The sequence below is a fragment of the Anopheles merus genome, chromosome 2L, assembly GCF_017562075.2.
Source record: "Anopheles merus strain MAF chromosome 2L, AmerM5.1, whole genome shotgun sequence".
NCBI classification, from domain to species: domain Eukaryota; kingdom Metazoa; phylum Arthropoda; class Insecta; order Diptera; family Culicidae; genus Anopheles; species Anopheles merus.
The window spans coordinates 17,201,589-17,223,365 of record NC_054083.1 but is presented as its reverse complement, the minus strand read 5'-3'; the positions used below and the strand labels follow the sequence as shown (position 1 = coordinate 17,223,365).

General features: G+C 47.3%; 4 protein-coding genes across 14 annotated transcripts; 2 read left to right on the top strand and 2 right to left on the bottom strand.

Moving 5' to 3' along the window:
* The first annotated feature begins 105 nt into the window (after positions 1-105).
* LOC121593964 (N-alpha-acetyltransferase 60-like) lies at positions 106-3,334 on the top strand. Of its 3 annotated transcripts, none has more exons than XM_041916770.1 (5): positions 106-663; positions 1,590-1,887; positions 1,951-2,171; positions 2,246-2,356; positions 2,619-3,334. In XM_041916770.1, exons 1-5 carry the CDS (start codon positions 644-646, stop codon positions 2,755-2,757), a joined length of 789 nt encoding a protein of 262 aa, XP_041772704.1. In that variant the 5' UTR covers positions 106-643; the 3' UTR covers positions 2,758-3,334. The 3 variants fall into 3 exon arrangements, with proteins under 3 accessions (XP_041772704.1, XP_041772705.1, XP_041772706.1); XM_041916771.1 differs by having other exon boundaries at positions 107-663; positions 2,635-2,753; XM_041916772.1 differs by having other exon boundaries at positions 107-663; positions 2,626-2,709.
* Positions 3,335-5,552: 2,218 nt separating this feature from the next.
* Positions 5,553-8,768, bottom strand: LOC121593581 (exosome complex exonuclease RRP44-like). Its single transcript, XM_041916075.1, has one exon. The coding sequence runs from the start codon at positions 8,516-8,518 to the stop codon at positions 5,615-5,617; it is 2,904 nt and encodes a 967-aa protein (XP_041772009.1). The 5' UTR covers positions 8,519-8,768; the 3' UTR covers positions 5,553-5,614.
* Positions 8,769-10,094: 1,326 nt separating this feature from the next.
* On the top strand, positions 10,095-13,263 carry LOC121592813 (protein KTI12 homolog). 3 transcript variants are annotated; one of them, XM_041914620.1, is made up of 5 exons: positions 10,095-10,246; positions 10,332-10,454; positions 10,547-10,631; positions 12,159-12,245; positions 12,330-13,263. In XM_041914620.1, the coding sequence occupies exons 1-5, from the start codon at positions 10,233-10,235 to the stop codon at positions 12,444-12,446; spliced, it is 426 nt and encodes a 141-aa protein (XP_041770554.1). In that variant the 5' UTR covers positions 10,095-10,232; the 3' UTR covers positions 12,447-13,263. The 3 variants fall into 3 exon arrangements, with proteins under 3 accessions (XP_041770554.1, XP_041770553.1, XP_041770552.1); XM_041914619.1 differs by lacking the exons at positions 10,095-10,246; positions 10,332-10,454; positions 12,159-12,245; positions 12,330-13,263 and adding exons at positions 10,992-11,569; positions 11,643-12,138 and having other exon boundaries at positions 10,553-10,631; XM_041914618.1 differs by lacking the exons at positions 10,095-10,246; positions 10,332-10,454; positions 10,547-10,631; positions 12,159-12,245; positions 12,330-13,263 and adding exons at positions 10,645-11,569; positions 11,643-12,137.
* Positions 13,036-21,079, bottom strand: LOC121592812 (major facilitator superfamily domain-containing protein 6-like). 7 transcript variants are annotated; one of them, XM_041914611.1, is made up of 8 exons: positions 20,998-21,030; positions 19,200-19,308; positions 18,481-18,892; positions 17,773-17,948; positions 16,217-17,011; positions 15,984-16,153; positions 15,608-15,911; positions 14,871-15,527 (listed from the first exon to the last, which is right to left on the bottom strand). In XM_041914611.1, the coding sequence occupies exons 3-8, from the start codon at positions 18,539-18,541 to the stop codon at positions 15,006-15,008; spliced, it is 2,028 nt and encodes a 675-aa protein (XP_041770545.1). In that variant the 5' UTR covers positions 18,542-18,892; positions 19,200-19,308; positions 20,998-21,030; the 3' UTR covers positions 14,871-15,005. The 7 variants fall into 7 exon arrangements, with proteins under 7 accessions (XP_041770551.1, XP_041770545.1, XP_041770544.1 ...); XM_041914617.1 differs by lacking the exons at positions 19,200-19,308; positions 20,998-21,030 and adding an exon at positions 13,036-13,442 and having other exon boundaries at positions 15,350-15,527; positions 18,481-19,193; XM_041914610.1 differs by lacking the exon at positions 19,200-19,308 and having other exon boundaries at positions 20,998-21,079.
* Positions 21,080-21,777: the final 698 nt, after the last annotated feature.

Here is a 21,777-nt window from a genome sequence, read left to right as displayed (position 1 = left end):
CCAGCTTTTCACAGGCTTATCCTCATTGTATGACGTCATAATGGTTTGTGTACACAATTCTGACTAGCGCAAAAGAGACCACAACAGTACAGCACGCTTCGGCTCGTTACCCGATATGGGCAGGCTACGGAGCAAGCTGCAAATCTCCAAAACAAGGTCAACTGTCAAACCAATTCGCATTGTGTGCAATCGAAATTTAATTGATTTTGATTAACTGCTCTCTTCCTGCAGACTAGTTTTTATTGGCCGCAAAGGCCCAAAACCTACACCACTGCCATCAAAACCTTTTCCCGCTTCGTCGGTGAGCGCAAACTCCCCGCGAAAGCTGAAGTAGTGAGAGTTTTTTTTTCTATTGTTGTTGGTATCAGTTAGAAGAATGTCACCAACAGCTAGAAGATTGTGGCTGTGATACGCGGGGCTGCGTGAGATAATACGGTGTGGCACGATGGGCACTCGAATACAATTTGCTGAACGTTGCGGCTGCATTCGATACCGCAGGAAATGCGATAACACCAGCCTAGCGTAAGTGGCAGCGGTTCAGCCATAGACGGGGGGTCGTTTTTGTGTGAAAGAAAAGTTAGAACGTACAGAGCAACGTGCTTCGAACAAAACACGTCGGTCCGATCCGGGAGCAGCACCACCGATGGCTCAATCATTTACCTGGTAAGCATAGTGTTGCTTTCATATCTGATTTACAGGGCAGACTTTTCAACCAATTCCCCATGTGTAAAAAGTGTTGGCAAAGTGTGAAACTAAATTACGTTCGCCCTGGTACGCGCGACGGCTTGCAAAATTCCGCTGAGGTGCAGGTATTTGTTTACCTTGCTCTTGCTACAAAGTACAATCAGCAAACCTACCCACACACCCCCACCACAAAGGGACTAGGAGTGGGAGGCAGAGTAAAAAGAAAGGGGCGCATGCACGCAAGGAATGAGTTGCGCTTACGCAGCAGTAGAAGCGCAGGTTTCCAAACTGGCAGAGCAAATATTTGACCATTAAATGGGTCTTTGTTACCGACCGTCGCACGGTGACATCGGGCGCAAACGCTCTACTCGCCCCGTCCGTGACGGCGGGCGGAAAATGCAATAAACGTTTATGGGTTGCCTGGCAGCCGTTGCTGGTTGCCGTTTCTATGTATGTTTGCATAAATCGAATCTAATTGATAATGCACACTCTGGCGTCGGTTGAGCGGCGGCCAGTCAACCAGAACGCGTTCAACGAACCCTCTTTTGCATATGCTGGTACGGAAGCACAATGCTCTGTCCCATCTGTCGCGGGGTTGCAACCGACACGCGGTGAATGCATTGTTGTATTTTTGTTTTGCGATGCAACCGGGACCCGCCCATTCTGGGCCAAGTGGAAAGGCGAAAACCAATTCACGGAAGTAATGCAGTCCCCGTCTAGACATGGTAAATTCTAACTCACATTGACCACCATGCGCGTGTGAACTGCACTGAAGTGGTTTGTTAGGTAATCGTATTTAACAGTGGCACCCCGTGGCAGGTATTTCGTACCACACGCCGATGAAGGGCTTTCTGATGCAAACCGATCGTGTTAACAGTTAATATGGCGATTACTATCCTTCCCAGGTTTCCGGTGAACCACCTCAGCAGCACCAAGAGCAACGAGCGCCTGCAAAACCCGTACGAATGTCCGTCGGTACCATTGTGTTCAGCGAACGATGTGCAGCTCCGGTTTCTCTGCCCGGACGATCTCGAGGAGGTGCGAACGCTCTGCCAGGATTGGTTTCCCATCGATTACCCGCTCTCGTGGTATGTGGACATTACCTCCAGCACGCGCTTCTTCGCCTTGGCAGCAATCTACAACTTTAGCATCATTGGGCTGATAGTAGCCGAGATCAAATCGTACAGCAAACTCAACAAAGAGGTAAAGTGGGAAATGTTGCCCTCCGGTACGGCTTGATGGAAACTGTTTCGTGTGTTTTTAAAGGACCGTGGCATTATTCCGGAATCGATGGGACGGGATGCAGAGATTGGCTACATCCTGTCGCTGGGTGTGCATCGAAAGTATCGTCAAAATGGCATTGGTTCGTTGCTGCTGGATTCCCTCATTAACCACCTAACGACTGCGGAGCGGCACAAGGTGAAGGCCATTTTTCTGCATGTGCTAACCACGAACCGTACCGCCATTCTGTTCTACGAACGAAGAGGGTAAATATCCACTTTAAATGAATCTGGAGACTCAAATTGGCATAAATGCTCATATTTGCTCTGTTTAATTTCAGATTTGTTCTTCACTCCTTTTTGCCTTACTATTACTCTATCCGAGGAAAGTGCAAAGATGGTTTCACCTACGTGTCCTACATCAACGGGGGCCATTCGCCTTGGAGCTTATAATATCCTTTTAAAAGTTGTTTAGCTTTGAGTTTACATGGGCTCTCAGGGGTTCTGATACTTTTGGCACTCTTTCCGAGCTCTTTATCGAAAGTTTCAATAATGCAACAGCTTTATCACCAACGCGCCAAACGTATCACTGGCGAAGAGTCGAGAAAGTGTGCCAAAAGTATAAATAACCTTAAAAAGCCCTGTTTTTTGATTGCCGAATGGCACCAATCTTTTCCCCAATAGTTCTAATTTCTCCTTAATGACCAACTTTACCGATTATTTGAAGTACTGGTGTTCGCAGGTTCTAACTGCCGGTGGACTTTGCCCATGGATCTGTGGCCGAATGCGGACGGCCTTTCGCTGGGTATGCTACCGTACGATTGGGCGGTTTCATCTTCAGCAGGACGAATAGATGGATCAGACCCGAAGCACAGGAGTTGTCAATCTATCGCAAATATCGCCACATCAATCAACCCAGCAAACAGTTAACTGTTTCAGTTTTCTCTTTTTCGTTCCATCGTCCAGGTAGATTTTGAAACTCTTCCAACGTTTTCCATCGGTTGTCGATTGTGTCCTCCCAACAAGATATCATACTGCTACACTCTTCTCTACCATTACCTTCCTCAAAGTTTAACGTATCCTCAGCATACACACACGCACACATACTATTACAGTCGACAGCATTTTCGCGTGCATTGAGATGGTTTTATCGCAAGTGTTCATTCAACTGCGATCTCGATGTGTGTCTGCACAGGAACAAGCGCAAACATATCCATTTAGCAATCATGCAAGTGGATGGCCATCCTTTTTTGTTAAATTAGCTTTAACAGGCTACGTTCGGGATAAAGGAACCGTAAATTGCGATGCGGTTGTGTGTTCTTTTGTCAGTACGCAAGCAGAAACCAAACGCCCGCAAGTGGTCTCTTTGTCATATCAGTAAGCATTTTATTTGTGATATTACATTCTTCATCATCAGCCTGAGAGAGAGATATATATATATATATATATATATATATATATATATATATATATATATATATATAATATATATATATATATAAGAGGAACGAGGAACAAGAAGGGATAAAAAAACATATAAAGATTGAAAACAGAGAAAAGGTATAGATAGAAAGAGAAAGAGAAAGAGAGAGAGAGAGAGAGAGAGAGAGAGAGAGAGAGAGAGAGAGAGAGAGAGAGAGAGAGAATTCTCCCGACTAAAGGAGACTATAGTAGTTTGTATGAAACACTAGAGGAGCATATTTTTAAACCCGCTGTACATATGGTAACGCAACAAACCAACTGACCAACAAAGTGTGTATCAAATCGAAAGACAAAGAAGCTAAGTCATTTACGTTGAAAAGATATACTATCGATGGGCTAGAGAGCTGTAACATAGCTGACAAGCTGTAGTCGTTTTATATGTGTGCATCGTATATATATATATATATATATATATATATATATATATATATATATATATATATATATATATATATATATATATATATATATATATATATATATATATATATATATATATATATATATATATATATATATAAGGACATGGTGTGAACATTGTGTAAGATGAAGCTGTTGAGTAAACAAACTCGTTCAGCTTCTTATTCGCGTTGATTTGAATGGTTTTTACTGAACAGAGGAAAAGACAGATGTACATCTTGTTGTGCCTGTTGGAGTTAACAGCGTACTGTTTGTTCTTTGCTGCATGATAATTTAATTAATTTTTTTTTAATTTATTCAAATTTGGACGTTTTAAAGGTGAGCTTTGTTAGTGAAATGGAAGTTAGTTTTAATAATGAAGGTCGATTTGAAACGGAACAATTCTTTTAAAACTACATACAAAATTACGTTGAGCAACGGTGCTAGAGGTGTATCAGTTACAGCCATTTAGAGGGATGATGTAAGAGAGCGAGAGAGAGAAAGAGAGAGAGAGAAAGAGAGAGAGAGAGAGAGAGAGAGAAGAAAATGAATCAAATCAAATAACAGAACAAGAACACGTTTGCTGTGGCCTTCCCGAAATACAAGCCTCTTAGCAAAAGGACATGAAGAAAGAAAAGACAGTTTACGCGTGAACACCACACCACAAACACCCAACCCCACAGCCGCAGTGGTGCGCCAGATTATTATGTATTTGCATGTGTTACAGCATCGAAGATGATATTTATTGAGCCTAAACAAAACCACACCACACACAAAACGGTCGCGTCATGGCCACCGTACAACCGTGAAAGACAAAAAGGTGAGGGAGCGTAACGGTCAACGGAATCTGTTTACAACAAAAGTTATGCCAAAAATATAGTGTAATGAGTATGTAATTTACCAATTGTATTTTTTTTTCTTCATTTTGATGGCATACAGTGTAATGTAGTGGTGGGAGCTCGGATTCGGACCTTCCTGATTCCGATTCCTTGTTCGGAATCAATTCAGGAGCCGATTCCTGAGCCGATTTTGGAGTTGAAGCCGGAGCCAATCCCGCAGTTGAATCTGGAATCGGATTCGGCTCCAAAATCAGAATCGGCTCCGGAATTGGAATCGACCTGGGAACCGCAATTTGTTCCGGTAACAGAATCAAAATTGACTCCAGAATTGGAATTAGCTCCGGAATGGGAATCAGTTCTTGAATTGAAATAAGAAGTTTCAGAAGCGAAATCAGTCCGGGAATCTCCATGAGAATGGATCGTTTATAAGTAAATTTTGATTCTTTGCGGCTATCAATACGTAGCTTCATTGGATCCAAACGTCTCTTATTATGGAGATGCCAAAACTGACTACGATCTCCAAACCGATTTTGATTTCTAAACCAATTCAGGAAACAGCACCCAAGCCGATTCCGATTCCTAAGCCGATTCAGATTCTAGAAGCGATTCCGGAACTAATTCTGGAGCCGATTCCGGAAATTGATTCCGGATTTACTATCCGGAATCCGATTCCAGAGCCGATTTCGATTCCGAAACCGATTATGATTCCGATTCCGGAGCCGATTCCGGAAACTGATTCCAAACATACTATGCGGAAGCGATTCCAGAAAACTTCGGAACCAACCGGGATCGACTCCGAGGAAAACTTCATTTTTTCCATCACTAGTGCAATGGCGTTTTTCCGCCGCGTGCGCGCGTCTTCTTCAGCCTTCCCTCAGGTCCGGCACCAGCATTTCCTTCAAACAGTAACACGCCAACCAACGAACACGTTTTAGGAGGGTAGGAGCGTTAACGCGTTTATTCTAAAAAACATGTTTGATTACAATTTCCTTACTTTGCCTTCTTGTTTTTCTTCGATTTCGTAGGCTGCTGCGGCTCGCCTTTGCGCTTCGGCGTTTCCACTTCCGCGGCCGCACCTTGCGCCTTCACGCTGAACCCTTCGATGTACGGTTTCACCAGCTCGAACACGAGCTTTTCGTGCTGCACGTTCGTCGAGTCGAGGCTGAGCCGCACGATCACCGGATCGAACGCGCGGAACACAACCTGGCCGCAGCGCTGCGTCTGCTGCTCCTCGTCGTACACAAACCGGACGCCCGTTTTGATCTCCTCGTTGTTGCGCCCCGTCACGTAAATCGTACCCTCGAACCCATACTTCGGTACCAGTATCTGAAGCGCGTTCTTGCGGATGAACAGTATGTACGCCTGCTCGTCCTCCGAGCGCTTGCGGAAGAACAGATGCGTGTGCAGCGCGACCGAGGCGCGGCCCGCGTACTGTGCCATCCGGTTGCGGTAGTTCAGATTGTTGCACAGGTTCGAGTTGACCTTCTTGTCCAGCAGCTCCGGGTAGGTGGAATCGGCCCCGATGCAGGCCGCCAGCAGCCGGTGCACGATGATGTCGGCGTACCGGCGAATCGGAGACGTAAAGTGGGTGTAAATTGGGGCGGCCAAACCGTAGTGGAAGAACTCGTCCCGCTGCACGGTGCCGCTGATGAAGTAGACGGCCTGCATCATGCAGCGCGTGGCCAGTATGCGCAGCATCGTGTTGAAGTACGGATTGTCCGGCTTGACCGCCTTGTCCAGGCTGGTGGCCAGCTCCTTGCCGCTCGTGGTCAGTATCTCGAAGCCCTGATGCTCCGCCGCCTTGACCAGTGGCTCGTAGTTGGCCTGGGGCGGACACGGATGCCGCCGGAGCATCGCACACTCGGGGAACTCTTGTTCGATCTTTTCCGCGACCGAAACGTTCGCGAGCAGCATGAACTCTTCCACCATCGAGTTGGTTTCCAGCAGCTGCTTCGCCTTCACGTCGATCGGATCGTGCGTTTCGCTGTCCACCTGGAAGCGAATTTCGGGCGACGCCAGCACGAGGGCGCCCTTTTCCGTGCGCCGCTTTTTCAATATTTTCGCCAGCCGGTTCAGCAGACGCAGCGAGGTGGCCACGTCGTTCGTCTGCTTCGCATCGTCGATGATGATCTGGGCCTCCTCATAGGTGAGCGCACTTTTCGACTTGATCACGCTCTTGTGGTACCGGGTGTGGCGGATGTTGGCCTCGTCGTCCAGCTCCCAGATGCAGGAAAACGCGAAACGTTCCTCGCCACCGCGCAGCGAGCAAAGATTGGAGCTGAGCAGTCCCGGCACCATGTCGATGCGCTTGTCCACCAGATAGACGGTGGTGGCCCGCGATGCCGCTTCCCGATCGAGCGCCGTGCCCGGCCGTATGAAGTGACCCACGTCCGCGATGTGCACGCCGACCTCGATGTTTCCGTTGGGCAGACGGCGCGCGTGCAGCGCATCGTCAATGTCCGTGCAGCCGGGCGGATCGACAGAACAGACGGTGATGCCGCGCAGGTCCACCCGCCGCTGCAGATCCGCAGCCGTGATCGTCCACGGCAGCTCGGGCAGGCAGGCCAGCACGTCCTCCGAGAAGCGGCTGTGCGGCACGTCGTGCTCCAGCAGGATGACCTCGTTTTCCGTTTCCTTCGAGCCGATCGGCCCGAGGGCGCGCACGAAATGGCCCTGCGGGTAGCGCGAGTGCCGGGGCCACTGGTCGATCGCAACGATGATGCGCTGCGACAGGAGCGTCGCCGCCTGGCGCGTCTCGATCCGAATGCGCGGTATCTTGCGCTCCGCCGGCACGAAGATGTGGCGCGTTGAGCCCTGGATGTGGCTGGGCAGCAGTATGCCACAGTACTGGCGCCACTTGCGCTTAATGATGCCGACCACCTTGGCGGTCGGTTCGCGTTCCGCCTGCGGCTTCACGCTAAACGTCGGGTCCGGTTCGACCATGTCGCCCGGGTCGGTCTGCTCGTCCACCAGCACCACATCGCTCGGCGCTTTCCATTCGCTTTCGGGCAGCATCTCGATCGCGACCGTATCTCCATCGACGGCACGGTTCAGATTCATGCGTCCCTGAATCAGTACCGCCTTCTCGATGCCCTCGACCCGCACATACCCCTCGAGGTAATTTTCGCGTGACGCCAAAAACCCGCCCTGCATCAACTTCCCGCCCTTGATGCCCTCGTGTATCTGCAGCATCGTGAGATGGGAAGGAAACAGTGGATCCTTCGATTCGCTCACCAGCTCACGCTGGGCAATCTTGTCCAGCAGATGGGCAAACGTGGCCTTTGCCGCCTTCATGTACTCCAAGGCCGAGCACGTGTTCAGCCCGAGTGCCATCGCTTTGGCACGATTGTCTGCGTCGTCCGAGAGCAGCACGATGCGTACGCCCGCCCGGGCCGACTTCTTGCCCACCCGTGGGGAAAGATGCTTCCCATACCATTCGGCCGCCGTCCGAATCATTCGATCGTTGCGATCGTTCGCCGACTCGCCCGGTTCCCGCTCCACGTACGTATCCTTGTGGTGTTCGTTCACGAACGTGTAGAACTTGCGGGCCGGATCGGACAGCACGGCCCGGAGCCGCTTGTACACGACCGCGCTGCGATGCTTCACCTCGTCCAGCACGGTGTGCAGGATGATCACGTTCCGGATCGCACTCTCCTCCAGCAGGTCCATCTGGTAGAGTATGACGTTCGTGTCGAGCAGCAGGTAGTGCGGAAAGGCAAACCGCTCGCTCACCGGTTCCGGCACCTCGTCCAGCAGCGCCGCGTTCTCGTCCGCCGGGCATGTTTGGCAGGCGGCCGAGCCGCACCAGATATCATCGCGCAGGTAGTGCTCGCGGACAATTTTCAGAATATTGCCGCGTTTCGTTTTTTTCATAAACACTTTGTTTGTCAACATTGTGCCGCTTGTCGCTTGCCGGTCGAAAACGTGGTCCCACCAACGGCTACTTTCAGCATCAAACGGAGCAAAGCTTTCGATTCAATTCGATCGTACGGTGAATTATTACCGCTCTCCGACACACCGTAAGGCTGAAAGTTAAGTTTTGATTGGGTTTTAACACTAATTTACACCATTTCCCACACTTGCGTAAAGTTCGACGCGTTTTGGGCCGTGCTAGACTTCACGTTTCTATTGCGGCCAGAGTGACCAGAAAAAAATCTCAATTTTTTAAATCATTGAACTATAAAACTCAGCCAAACAATCAAATCAATCTAAACAATCCAGCGAAAATCAAATGACAGCACGTACGATAAAATCGTATCTAATGGAGCACTGCTGCGGCAATAAGCGGTCGCGTGTAGCCCCGAGAAAAAGAACTTGCCACCACTGAGAAAAACCTGTGCATCTTAGTCCTTCCCAAGCGCCACAGATTAAGCTTAAACGACTGGAAAATTGAATATCCATAGAAAAAAAATGAAAGCTCCACAGCTTCATTGGTTTGATCAATAGATGGCGTATTACAACTCATCATTATATTGCTATCCTTTTCTTGCAATGTGTTTCGACAAGTTGCATTTTATTATGACCTATATAGCCTTCTAACTTTCTGAGCAAAATCTATATAAATGGTCGTGTGGTTAGATACGTGGGTATCAACACCAATGACCATTGCTCAAATCTCACTTGCTTCAGTGCTGGTGGTTTCCGTTGGAGTTTAGTATTTAAACAATCGTATCGCTGTTCTAGTTCTAGCGATGCATAACTTCAATGCGAAACCATACAACAGTACAGAGGAAATGAGAAAGCTCTCCTCCAGCGATGAAGCTCAACTGGTTGGGGTATCCCACCAACAGATAGCGCCACCAGCTTTTTGCTATTTTTAGAATGCATGAGTCGTTTGCGTCTGCTAAACGAAGTCTTTCTATATTCCGTTTAGGTAGAGAACTTGAGTCGTTTAGAAGCCGTTTAGTGGTCGTTTAGTGGATTTGTGGCACTTGGGTTCTTTGGCCTAGAATTCCTAGTACAATTTTCAGATCGAGACTTCAGAAAGACCTTCATTTGTGTAACCGCTGAACCAAATCTAATCCATATCCTTTCATTTTACGCATTAGGACCCCCCCACCGCTTCACACTTCTTTTTAACTGAGTTTCGAGTTTAAACCTACCGAAAACTACAGATAAAATGTTGGTGCTCCTACCCAAGGTGTATGGATATTAGGAGGTGAAGTGCTTCAGAGCAAATTGACACTTCACGGCTTGACTTACCAATACTGCGGGCTCAGGTTTTAAAATCAGGAAGGGCTGGAGGGGGGTATAGAAAATTGTATGCGATTTGACATAACAATACTCAATGATGGCGCCCGGCAAACACGCGTATAATTCACCTCCTCAATAAATACACCTTGCTCCTACCGAAATCCGCCAAAATAATCTGGCCACACTGATTCCTCGAGACGTCATCAATTGCAACGTACGCAGCCAACGATTGCACAGAACGCAGCCCGGCTCACCTCACACGTGTATACAGCTTGTGCTTGTGATGTCTGTGGGCGTAATGTATGTAAATAACAACAAAGCTCGTCCTGCGTGCTGATAATCTGCTACTTTTTCGTGTTTTCTGTACGACCAGCAGCACAATTACGACATTCCAGGGCAATTATTGTCAACCACCATGTCTGAGGAAACGTAAGCCACCAAAAATACGTACTATTGTTCACCGGTCATGTGCTGATGTTCGTTTCTTCCCTTATCCATCGGATATCTGATTTAGCTCCGACAGCGAAAGTCAAGACATTCAGGAGCACAATGAAACGGTACGAGCACTGTCTGCCGGATTGCTACAGATTTACGAGCCCAAGCTCAGGGAAGTTAAGGAAAACCTGAAGGAACTGATGTGAGTGGTTTGTGCGCGCCCATAAAGAGTGCCCGTGACTTTCTCCAGAATGCACTGAAACACGAATCACATGCCGCGCTATCTCTTTGCAGAAACAAACAGAACGATCTACAAATTGCAATGACCAGCGAAAAGAATGCTTTCTCCAGCCGGCAGATACAGGAAGTCAACGAAATGGTAAGCATGTCGTTTTCGGCCGTTTGATTGGCCTGCGTTTGAGCAACATTTTACTATTATTGTGAGTCAAAAAGAAGTACGATTAGATTTGTAATGAATGGTGAGTTTTCCACGGTGAATACGGTATCGGACAGTGTGTGTGTGTGTGTGTGTGTGTGTGTTTTATCGTAAAAGAAACGAAAACGATCAGAAGAATGATGTGTTTGTTTATCTCGCAAAATGCATAATTTGTTCTGCTTGCGTCACGAAACCATCTGTTTGTTGACGTCTCGCGACGGATCTGTCAAAGTGTTCAACGTGTAGGCCCAAGTATTTACCAAAACAAAAGTGCGGCAGGGTAAAACTCTTCTCAATCTCCAGGAAAAATGCCTCTTATCGTAATCACCGGCCTGCCGCGCAGTGGGAAAACGAGTCGCGCCAAAGAGCTGGAAAAATACTTTACCGAGCTTGGTAAAGGGCCGGTGCACATCGTGTCCGAAGCGGACTGCATCGCTCGGTCCGGGTGCGGCGTGAAGGAGAGCTTCACCGACACGGGAAAGGAAAAGCAAATCCGTGCCAGCCTGAAATCGGAAGCGATGAAGCTGCTCACCAAGTCGACGCTGGTCATCATGGATGGCACGAATTACATTAAGGGCTATCGGTACGAAATCTTCTGCATGAGCAAAAACGCCCGTACGACCCAGTGCACGGTACACTGTGCCATGACGGTTGAGCAGCGAAATGCTCGCAGGGAGGAGATTGTACAGAATTCATCGAGCGGGGAACTGGATGCGGAAACGTTCGATGCTCTTTGCCAGCGGTACGAGGAACCGCAGGACACGAGCCGCTGGGATCGACCCCTGTTTACCGTGTACGGTGGGGAGGAGATGGAGCTGCCGCGCATCAACAGCGCACTGTACGAACAGGCCCCGTTGCCTCCGAATTTGGCCACACAAAATGTACGTGAGCAAAGCGGAAGGTAAACGACAAGACAAAGAAGAGGGTTTTATTCGAAATATTTCCCCATTTCAGATGCCGCTGAGTGCGACCAATTTTCTGTTCGAGCTGGACAAAAGCACGCAGACGATCATCGACCAGATAGCGGCGGCAAGGAAAATTGGCCTGGACGGCCCGGTAGAGATACCGCAGGCAGGCATGCGTGCGGAAGTCCCGTCGAACATGAGTGTGGCGCAGCTGAACCGGCATCGGCGACAGTTTTTGAACTACGTGAAAATGCACACGAACGTTAGCTCGGATATTAGCAAAATACCGGCCATCTTTGTACAGTTTCTCAACACAAATACAAATGGCGCTTAACGATGAGCGTTTGATGCAACAATTTAAAACGTTGTAGCTGTACATTGATTTTTTTTGTTCAATTCACACACTTACTGATGAATTTTAAAGAATAATTTTTCTACTGCCTGAGAAAAAATAATAATTAAAAACCCTGCACAATCTGGCTTTTCTTTGTAACCACCATGTTTAGTTTGTAAAGCTTGTCCAATATTGACCTTTAACCTTTTACGAAATGGTTCACACTTCCAGGTGCTCAAGACGAAAGCCTACAAAGATAAGGTGACGCGCATTAAAATGCAAATGCATCAAATTCATCAACGAACAAAGAATCTCAGGGTGAATAATTACTTATGCTGTGTATTGTAGAAAATGCATAATTTTGTTTAAAAAAAATTCATCCTTCATTCTCTTTTCATATAGGCAAAAGCGTTAGAAATCCAAGAACTCAAGGTGAACCAATGTGCAACGAAGCTGCAACAGCTGCATTACGAAGAATCGCTGGTTGCGAACAGTAAACGAACCCCACGGAAATCTTAATCCCGTTTCCCGCTCAAGACCAGCAGGGAATAGTGGAAGTGGTAATCAGCAATCCCAACCCGATTACTGTTTGAAAAACATAAATCGCATTTAATTAACGACATTGATCAGGGGACTTTTGTCCCCCATTCTCCCCACCCCTTGTTCGAAGACTAAAGACAGAGGCAGGAGGCAAGCAAGATTAATGATGATGCACTGCCCTCTCAACGAAGCAATCTTTTAACACAACAAAGCAACCATAGAACAAGTGGGATGGAATGGAAACGTATAGTGAGAGCTGTTTGGAAGCGCTAAAAGTCTCCGTTTAGCAACTTTGTTGCAAAAACAAAACGAGTGTGTCAACCGTGCCTGAAGGAAGGGTCCATGATTGGTTGGAATGTGTCGTGTTTGAATGATTGCCACACTGATATTGCCAAACTTAAAACAAAAAGAGGTAAAAACAAATCATAGACGAGTCTAATATTTTATCTTCCAAAAAAACGTGGGAAAGTTGGGATTTTACCGGTACACTTGTTAAGAGCGCAGAGAGCGCTAGTACGGCGAACAATCAAATAAAGTAAAAACCTGTAATCAAAATAGTAATGCCCGCTTTTCGTGTCGTTTCTTCACTATGTAATGAGCTTTATTTCACACTACTTCTATTATTGGTAAATATTGTAAAAAACACACACACCTGATCTCTGCAATAATGCCCAATATACCCGTTTACTCACATGCACACACACACACACGTATCTATTCTAAGCACACGCACATACACGCACTGGAATGTGTCTCACTTGTAGGATAAAGTTAGTTAAATGCATTTCGTCAGTTAGAAAAAAAAAAATAGTCAGAGACACGACAGGACACGATAAAATAAGCTATCGCCGCGTGTGGCGCTAGTGAACGTTCCTTCCATTCCATTACTTCTGATAGCTGCCGCCGGGCACGATCGGTTCATCATCTTCTACGTTTCCAGCGCCTCCTTTGGTGGTGCGTAACCGGGACGCGTTTCTGCAACAAATAGAGAAAAGATGGGAAATTATTTAAGAAAGAAAGAAAGCGTATTGAGAGAAAAGACGAGAGCAAACAACAGATCTAAGTAACATGCTGCTTTTCATGCAGGAATAACCCCAACCTCAAGAAAGGAAAATTACACAAGGAGGACCACACGCTAGGTAAAAGCATATCAAAGATTAACGAATAAAAAAGAGGAATTGCAAAAGCAAACTAAATATGCAAACACAGACACATTTTGTGTGCTGAACCTAAAGAGGGGTGCTTGATGGTTTCAATTTGACCATCACGAGTGAAACACGTGGTTTAAGCGTGGCAGCAACACTAGCACGTGGAGCGTTCGCCGTGTCCGTCTCCGTGTTGGGTGCAATTGGAGGAGATATCAAATGGACGCCGAGACGCTTGTTAATTGTTTTAAAGCGCGTCGCCGACAGAAGATAGTGACAATCTTGCCGTTTAGTGGGTACGATGGCGATTGTTTATAGATAGGTATAAAAGTGCACCGTAAGCTACATTATTGCGCGCTACGTTCCGATAGGAGACAATGTTGTCCGCGGCTACATTTAGCTGCCAAACGTTGGGAAAGAAAGAGCAATCACTCGCACATCTGGATAGCAGGAGTAGTAGCGAAGCAGGGCATCTTTAATTATTGTTCGCAGATCATGCACAATCTTGGAGCCGAAACGTTCTGATGGGAGTTTGTCTAGCATGTCTAGAGTGTGGTTCGCAAAAAGGGTATCAGCACTAAATCAACTCTACGAAAATAGAAATTAAATAAAGCAACCAACAAATATACGAGCAAACACACGGTTTACGCAGTGGTACGGTAAAAGAAACGTATTTAATTGACACCCACCTTGCGCCTGGGGCGAGATGGCTTGTGGTTGCGTACGAAAGAGACGTGTTGATTGAAGCGCTTTGTACTACGGTAGCTATGGTAGCGAAAAACGTGTTGTTTGTACTTCCTATTTCATTTGTTACTGATTGCAACCATGTTTAGGGCAACAAACCCCCTTTTTGTTGTTTCTTTTATATGATTTCGTAATGTTGTCAGAGAACGCGTGTCGTCGCATGGTCCGGTAAATGAACTACTCAACGTGGCAGGGAAGCAAATAATGATGAATTATAATCGTATTTATTACTTGTACACAATGCTAGTCTATGAACATCATAGCAGGTAGAAAGATAGGGGACCGTCAAAATCAAAAACCAAGAAAAGACATAAATGCAAACTTATCGCAAACTAACAATCAGTTACCGAAAGAAAAAAATGAACCGCCGTTCTTTGTACGTCCATAATCCGTTCGATGGGAAGGATTTGGTGAGGTGAAGTGGTCTTTTTTTGTGTACGGATGTATGCGTTGGTATGTGTGTTGTATGTGTGGTCGTGGCAATGGTTGTGGCAGATTGCGAGAATGTAAAGGTATCAGTACGCGGGCGTAGAGCTTACAACTAATTGATTTTCCAAACCCCCTTCCATTTTGCCCGGATGTGTAATATCATGTTGAATTGTTGAAAGGACAACATAGTAGGAGGAAGAAGCGATCTCTCCCGTTCAACCTAATTTAATGGCACTTCGTACAGCTGGCCTTGGACAGCGGCGGCGGCAACCGTATTGCCGTTCGGCTGTTTTTCTCCCTCGTGTCCGGCCACGTTCCCGTTGGAGGCATTCTTCTGCCCCTCTGCCTGGCTGGCGGGGGGGCAATCGTGTAGCTGGTCCTGCTCATGGTCGGTTTCGTGCAGCACCTCCTGCACGGTGGACTCCGACAGGACGGAGCCGCTTTTGCCCAGCTGTCCGTTGCAGAGACCGTTCTCGCCCAGCCCGCCACCCGACCCGCAATGCGTTCCGTTTTCCTTGAGCTTAACGTCCGTCAAGCCGTTCATTTTCTGTTGCTTTTGCTTACCCTGGCTGCTGAAGCGGTCGGTCAGCTTCTGCACGACGACGTGCAGCACGAAGAGTATGAGCGCCGCCGTGCCAAACGCGCGGAACGTTGCACTGCCACCGATACGATGGAACAGATTGCCGGCCAGCAAGCTGCCGAGGGAGACACCGACACCTTCGAACACTGCTCCCACGAGTCCCTGGAGGGAGAAGAAATTCAACGATTAATTATAGAAGAATGGCGCTCCTTGTAGACATAGTTGCGTTGTATTGCCCTTACCTGCATGGTTGCTTCTGTGCCGGGCGGTGCAACGATGCTGGCGTAGGATGCCATCGTTGCGTAGAACAGACCGAACGTGATGCCGTTCATGAACTCGATCGGTATGACCCACCACGGATCGGTCAGCAGCGAGTACAGCAGGAAGCGTACGCCGAACCCAAGCAGCACCAGGCTCATCGCGTGGATGTGGCCAATCTTTTTCAGTATCCAACCGGACAGGAAAAAGAATGGCAGCTCACCGCCGAACGTTTGGATCGACATGATGATGCCTTCCAGCGTTTTAATCCAAGTCGAATGGCCACATCTAGCGAAGAAGAGAAAGAAAGAACCGTTTATTGTGCTCCGTCGAAGAGAAACACAACAGCAACACGCTTACCCTTCCTGGGCGCTGGCCAGATCCTCCAAATGCCAGAACAAAAAGTTCCAAATCAGTGCCGTTCCGAAGCCGATCAGCACACACCAGCAGAAAAAGACACAAATCCGGAAGTTGACAAATATTTTGCCAACATCCTTCAGAATGTTGGTGGACAGGCGTGTCTGGGTGTGCTAAAACATGCCAAAAACAGAGATTAGTCGTGGCATCATCCGCTGTACGGTTCGTTTACCTACCTGCAATTTGGAGGAGCAAAGCATATCGAACCCAATCAGCACGATCGTCATGTAAAACACGATCGTGTAGTCCTTCGTCAGCTTGCCCTCGGACAGCGTGTCGACCAGGAAGCCGGCAAACAGAGACACCGTGCCCCAGCCGATCGAACCCCACAGCCGCTGGTTGCCGTACAGGTGCGGCTTGTCGCCCAGCATCTCGAAGCAGATTGCATCGCCGACGCTAACCACCACCGCCATACCGGCCCAGCTGACGATCAGGAACAGGAACAGCAACCAGAACTGATACAGCCCCGTCACGTCGCCGTCGGCAATTTTCGAGTGTGAGATCGCACCCATCACCTGCTCGTTGTTGCACTGCACCTGGCAGCTCGTCCGGAAGTCGGTCGCGTTCGCGGGACAGTACAGCGGTACCCGGTCGCCGTCCATCTGGCCCTCGCGCAGCATAAAGTACAGACACTCGTCGACCAGATTGATGTGGTTGTTGGGCACGACGCCCGTCAGTCGGAGGATGCGATCGGCCGGTATGTTCTTCTCGTCGCAGTACGCCGACACGTTCCAGTACTTGCACACCGTGTCCCACATCCACGGTTCGGTGCGGCACTCCATATCGCACAGCAGCGTGCCGTTGCTCTCGTTCGTGGTGATGCTTTCCACCAGGCACGCGTCAATGCTGGTCCCATTGTCCGGGCAGTACTTCAGGTCAGCCGCCCCATTGTGGCAGTGGAATGTGACGGTCGAGTCCTGTGGGATCGCCGGGATGAACATGATCAGAAAGAACGGAACGGCTGTAAGGATCTACAACAATAGAGAGAGAAAAAAAAGTGCGTAAAATAGGAGGAAAAGAGATTGGCGAAACATTGGGATAACAGCAGTAGCAGCAACCAGTGCTGCAAAATGTCATGAGCATCACGAGATGTTCACCAACGAAAACAATGAACATATTCGTGGTTGCTTGATGCTCATTGCTGATACTCAATGAAAGTGTGTCATGACATGCCGAAGGCGATATACTTGGCGTGTGGTCCCAAGCAACAAAATGAGCATGCTTTCACGCTCTGTCTGCTTTGATTTCCTGTTGGGTCAAACAGAGCGAGAATATATCCTCATTATATTTTTTGGAACCACTCGCAAGCACCGTATATCTCCCAAGACCATCGTGATGATCACCGACACAAAATGTCGCGACCAAGTGACTGACCAAAAGATCGTCGAACAAAATGTCACTAAGCATGGTCGCACCAACTGTTTGAGGCTCACCTCTGATCATCACAGTAGAGCTCGTGACGCTTACATGAATTTGTTTCGGCAGGAAATTGTCATGACTATGTCAGTGACATTTTGCAGTGCTGATCACAGTAAAAATAAGTCATTACATAGTGACTAACTAAGCGATGGTCACAAAAATGTCATGAAGCATGTATTGGTCGCACCAATCGTTCTGCGTATCACCTCTGATCATCACAATTGAGTACGTGACGCTGGCATGGGTTTTGTTTCGGTCAGATTTTTTTATGACATTGACAGCGACATTTTGCAGCACTGGCAGCAACACCTACCTGAAAGATCAGAAACAGCAGCTTCTGGCGCTGAAACCGATCGGCAATGATGCCGAACAGGGGTTTCACCAGCATGCCCACGATCGGCAGGACCGTGTAGATCGTTCCGACGATCACCGTAGAGAAGCCGAGCTGCCGCACGAGCGTCGGCATAAAAGGCACTACTGGAGCCGTTCCTGAAAGACGCACATCAGCATAAGAGAGCATAAGAATGTATGTAACGCTACCGGTGCCGGTATCAATGTACGACCAGCACGTGTCATGGGGTGTATGAGTGTGATAGTGTGTGTAGCCCTGCGTTTGGGCCCATTGGTGAGGGCTGGTGAAACGCCCGATTTTACTATGTGTAATAGTAGAGCGATTTGGACAAACTGCTATGTAAGAAGTACCGCTTACATAACTATGCTGCAAGTATATCTATTTTAAACGCATTCTTTGTCCCATCGGCAGCTAATGGTTACAAAATGTGAAGTACGGCTGCAACGGCCAACGAAAATAGCCCGTGTAAAAGTGGTGTAATACCGAAATTCTTCCGAGGGCTTCCGTTGCTTCGCGGACAAACCGGTTTACCGGGGTAGTCGTCGTAAATCATTTTTTGTGCCGTCCCGCGTGCGCACACACCTGGAAGATGCTGCATGGTCGCAGCGTTCTTTTGGACTGTTGGGAGGGGGGGGGGGGATAAAACAAAACGGGAAGAAGAAAGCTTACCTGCATTGAAGAGGAAGTAGTGTGCCTTCATGGGCAACAGTTTCTTGTTAATCTCGACCATTTTGGATGCCTTCTTGCTGCGTCTTCAGCACGAACGTAACAGGCGAAAGAACCGAAGCTAAAACTGCGTACGACAGTGAAATATAATCATGAGCCAACGGGGCGGGGCGCCGTCGTTCCCTCGTGGTGTGTTCTACCCTTCCCGAAATTGGGGTAGATATTGGGCCAAATATTGGTTGGCAAACGGTAGCTCCTGGTGGGAAGGGGACTCTCGAAACGAAGGATTTCACTCTATTCTAACAGTACCGATAGGCGCATACACACACATAACACACACACGCACTGTTCTGCCACTGTTTTCAGTTCATTTTCGGCATGTTTTTCAATGCAAATGGTCGAGGACGGGTTACACCTATAACATAAACACATGTAATGGAAACCACACTTTCTACTCGTTCCGGTACACAACGTTTCGCGGTGTTGCGTTTGTTTATGTTTTGTCGTTTTTTCCTCTCTCTCTTTGCAAACGTACAACACAGTGTGGACGGGCAGTGCGTCGAGCTAGACCAACAACACCAGCCACGAGATCCCAGAACAGATGTACCGAGAAGCGTACGCGTCCGCGACGAAGGGTAGAGTCAGAATGCAACACACTGAGTGCGCTTGGCAGCTGCACCGCCCGGTCTCCGTGCTTGCGGTTTGGCAATTATGCAACTCACACTCTTTGCTGTCGGACGGCCTGTAACCAACACCACGATGTATCGGGTGTATCGATGCAGGTTGACAGATGCGATCTAGGGCACAAGGTTACAGGGGTCGTCGGTTAACCTTTCCGTGCGGTCGTATATGTTTTAATTTAATTTCGATAAATTAATGAAGAAATAGATTCAAATTGAAATTCTTAAATGTTTTTCCCAAATTTGTTTATGCTGGGTTGGATAATGTAATTTTTGGTTGTGATTTATGCGTTTGAATTATTTGCGCAAAATATAGTTTAATAACAATTTTTTTAACGAGTTATTGCTGACTAAAAGCAGAAAGGCAACGTTTTATTCTAAAAAAAAACCCCACATCCCACAGTTTTAATTTGAACAAAATCCGTCTTCAAATTTACTCATCCATAGCACCTGGAGGCACCTACAACTAAACCCCCTGCAATCGCAAAGTTTGACGGACGGTGGTTTCCCTTCGCACGTGGTTTTGATGTTGCGCCGTCGCGCGTGGAAAACCGTTGAAAATCACAAGTGGACGGTTCAAAACGCGCAATGCGCGCAAGAGATTAAATTGTTCGTGTTGATTTTACGAACGTGCCCGCCTGGTTTAAAGCAAAATAAATAAACTGTAATTGAATTTATTTTCCAAACAACGGGTAAAGTTGTATGCTGCAGTATTTTGATAGTTGTAGTATTAAAGAAGGGTAAAAGCTGTAGCCAAATAATCTGCATAGCATTTCGTACCAATATTAATTATTGCATTGATCTGTACTGAAATATGCCTGAATCTTATAATGGTTATGAGAATTTCAGTATAATCGGCTTATGGTTGCGTTTCATACACTTGATGAAATAATATTGAAACGATTTGGAAAGCGAGATGGCTGTCAGACCAGAACGATCACAAGTCTGAATGGATCACATTGCAACATCAGTATCAAAAGTACGCATTTTGTACACAATTCATCATGCATTCACTCAACATTTCTCTATCAAATGCACCGAAAAGAGGATTTTTTGCGCATAATAATCCATGCGCAAAGTTTGCAATTTCTACCGCCTTTTTGTCATTTTGTTGCAGAGTATTGCGAAATGATTACAGAACGAAAAAAAGGAAGAACTATGCTGACACTCCGTAATTGGAATATGCTAATTGGTGGCATCTGGTTGCACTCTCTTCCTATCGCTAAAGGGTTCATGTAGAAAGTGCTGATGCGGCGACGAGGCACGAGTTAATCTTTTTGAGCTCTTTTTTTCAAAACAAACTTCTTTTACTATACATCTTCCCATGCCCTGTTACTATAGACAGCCGATAAGAAACCAATCAGTTGTGGGTACCAGCGCGGCGAGCGTGTAATTGTGAGCGATGGTGGATAATCATCGCCCGCCTATCACTATCAATCGTTTTTCTATAAATACGATTGCACATATACGGAAAGCGGTAAATTGGTACCGGCAAAACGATAAGGGTTTTGGCTCGCCGGAATGTAACCAAACGTAACGTTCAAAGATCACTCTGATCACACGGGCCTTGAAGCAACGGACCATGTGTGTTCTCTCTAACCACACATTAAGACTAATTGATCACTCAATCAAGTTAGCAGCTGGATTGAAACGATGCCGCTAGAAACCTACAACGCAAGTTCAATTACACTACGACCCTGATTTGCTCGACAATGAAACACGAAGTAGCCGGGGTGAGTAGCTCGCCCGTTAAACGCCCGAATTCCAAATTGACCAGATCCCGATGGGCAATGACTATAACAACAGCACACCACAGAACAGGGTACCGAAATAAACGCACTTTCTGTTACTTTCTAGTACAACGACCGATCAAGCACGAACCTCGCCGTGGCGTGTATGGCACTGTACTGAAACCAACCGAAGTCGATTCATCCCATGAAGCTCCTTGGACGGACCAGCCACACTCGCTCGGCGGTTATCAGCGGTCATGCGGAGAGAAGAATCTGGGAAGCCGTCATCGATAAGATTGCTACTGCTGCTGTTGCTGCTGCTGATGGTGGACGAGAATCGTCACCGTGTGCTTGTGTCTGTTCTGGGTCTGGCGACGCGTTGATAAGAAGAATGCACTTTCTTTTCCATGGGGGGTGGCGAAACGAGGAGCGAGAAGAAAATGGGCGTTAAAGCGATTGCCGATGCATTGGCTCTACTAGTTCGGTGAGCTGTATGAGTGCGCAATTTGTGCACTTGTTGCATAGACCTGCAAAGAAGGGCAACAACAGTTACACACAATGACTCACTGCAATGGTATCAGCATCCAGAGAGCGAGAGGGAGTCGTGGGCCTTTCAGAAGGGGTAAGACAGAAGTCTCCAGAACTGAGAACCTGACCAAACAGTGGGGTGAAACTTGTTTATGAGTTACACAAAACTATTGCTGTAAACAAATCCAATGTGACAATCTAATGAGCACATTCTGGTACGTTGGGAGAATTATTGGACCGAGGATGAAGTTGCTTTTGATCATTTCTCAACATGTCAATATATTGTTTCTATATGACATCAATCGGATGACAAAAGGCATGCACCTAATTGTATATTAATAAAGATTGATAAGCTTAGATGC

Coding starts and splice junctions, on each gene's coding strand:
- LOC121593964 (XM_041916770.1), top strand. CDS start 644: ATGGCTCAATCATTTACCTG. Junction 1,888..1,950: donor ACAGCAAACTCAACAAAGAG/GTAAAGTGGGAA, acceptor GTGTTTTTAAAG/GACCGTGGCATTATTCCGGA. Junction 2,172..2,245: donor CTGTTCTACGAACGAAGAGG/GTAAATATCCAC, acceptor GTTTAATTTCAG/ATTTGTTCTTCACTCCTTTT.
- LOC121593581 (XM_041916075.1), bottom strand. CDS start 8,518: ATGTTGACAAACAAAGTGTTTATGAAAAAAACGAAACGCGGCAATATT.
- LOC121592813 (XM_041914619.1), top strand. CDS start 10,997: ATGCCTCTTATCGTAATCACCGGCCTGCCGCGCAGTGGGAAAACGAGT. Junction 11,570..11,642: donor CGAATTTGGCCACACAAAAT/GTACGTGAGCAA, acceptor TCCCCATTTCAG/ATGCCGCTGAGTGCGACCAA.
- LOC121592812 (XM_041914610.1), bottom strand. CDS start 18,541: ATGGTCGAGATTAACAAGAAACTGTTGCCCATGAAGGCACACTACTTC. Junction 16,154..16,216: donor TTTGCTCCTCCAAATTGCAG/GTAGGTAAACGA, acceptor GGCATGTTTTAG/CACACCCAGACACGCCTGTC. Junction 15,528..15,607: donor GCACAGAAGCAACCATGCAG/GTAAGGGCAATA, acceptor TTCTCCCTCCAG/GGACTCGTGGGAGCAGTGTT.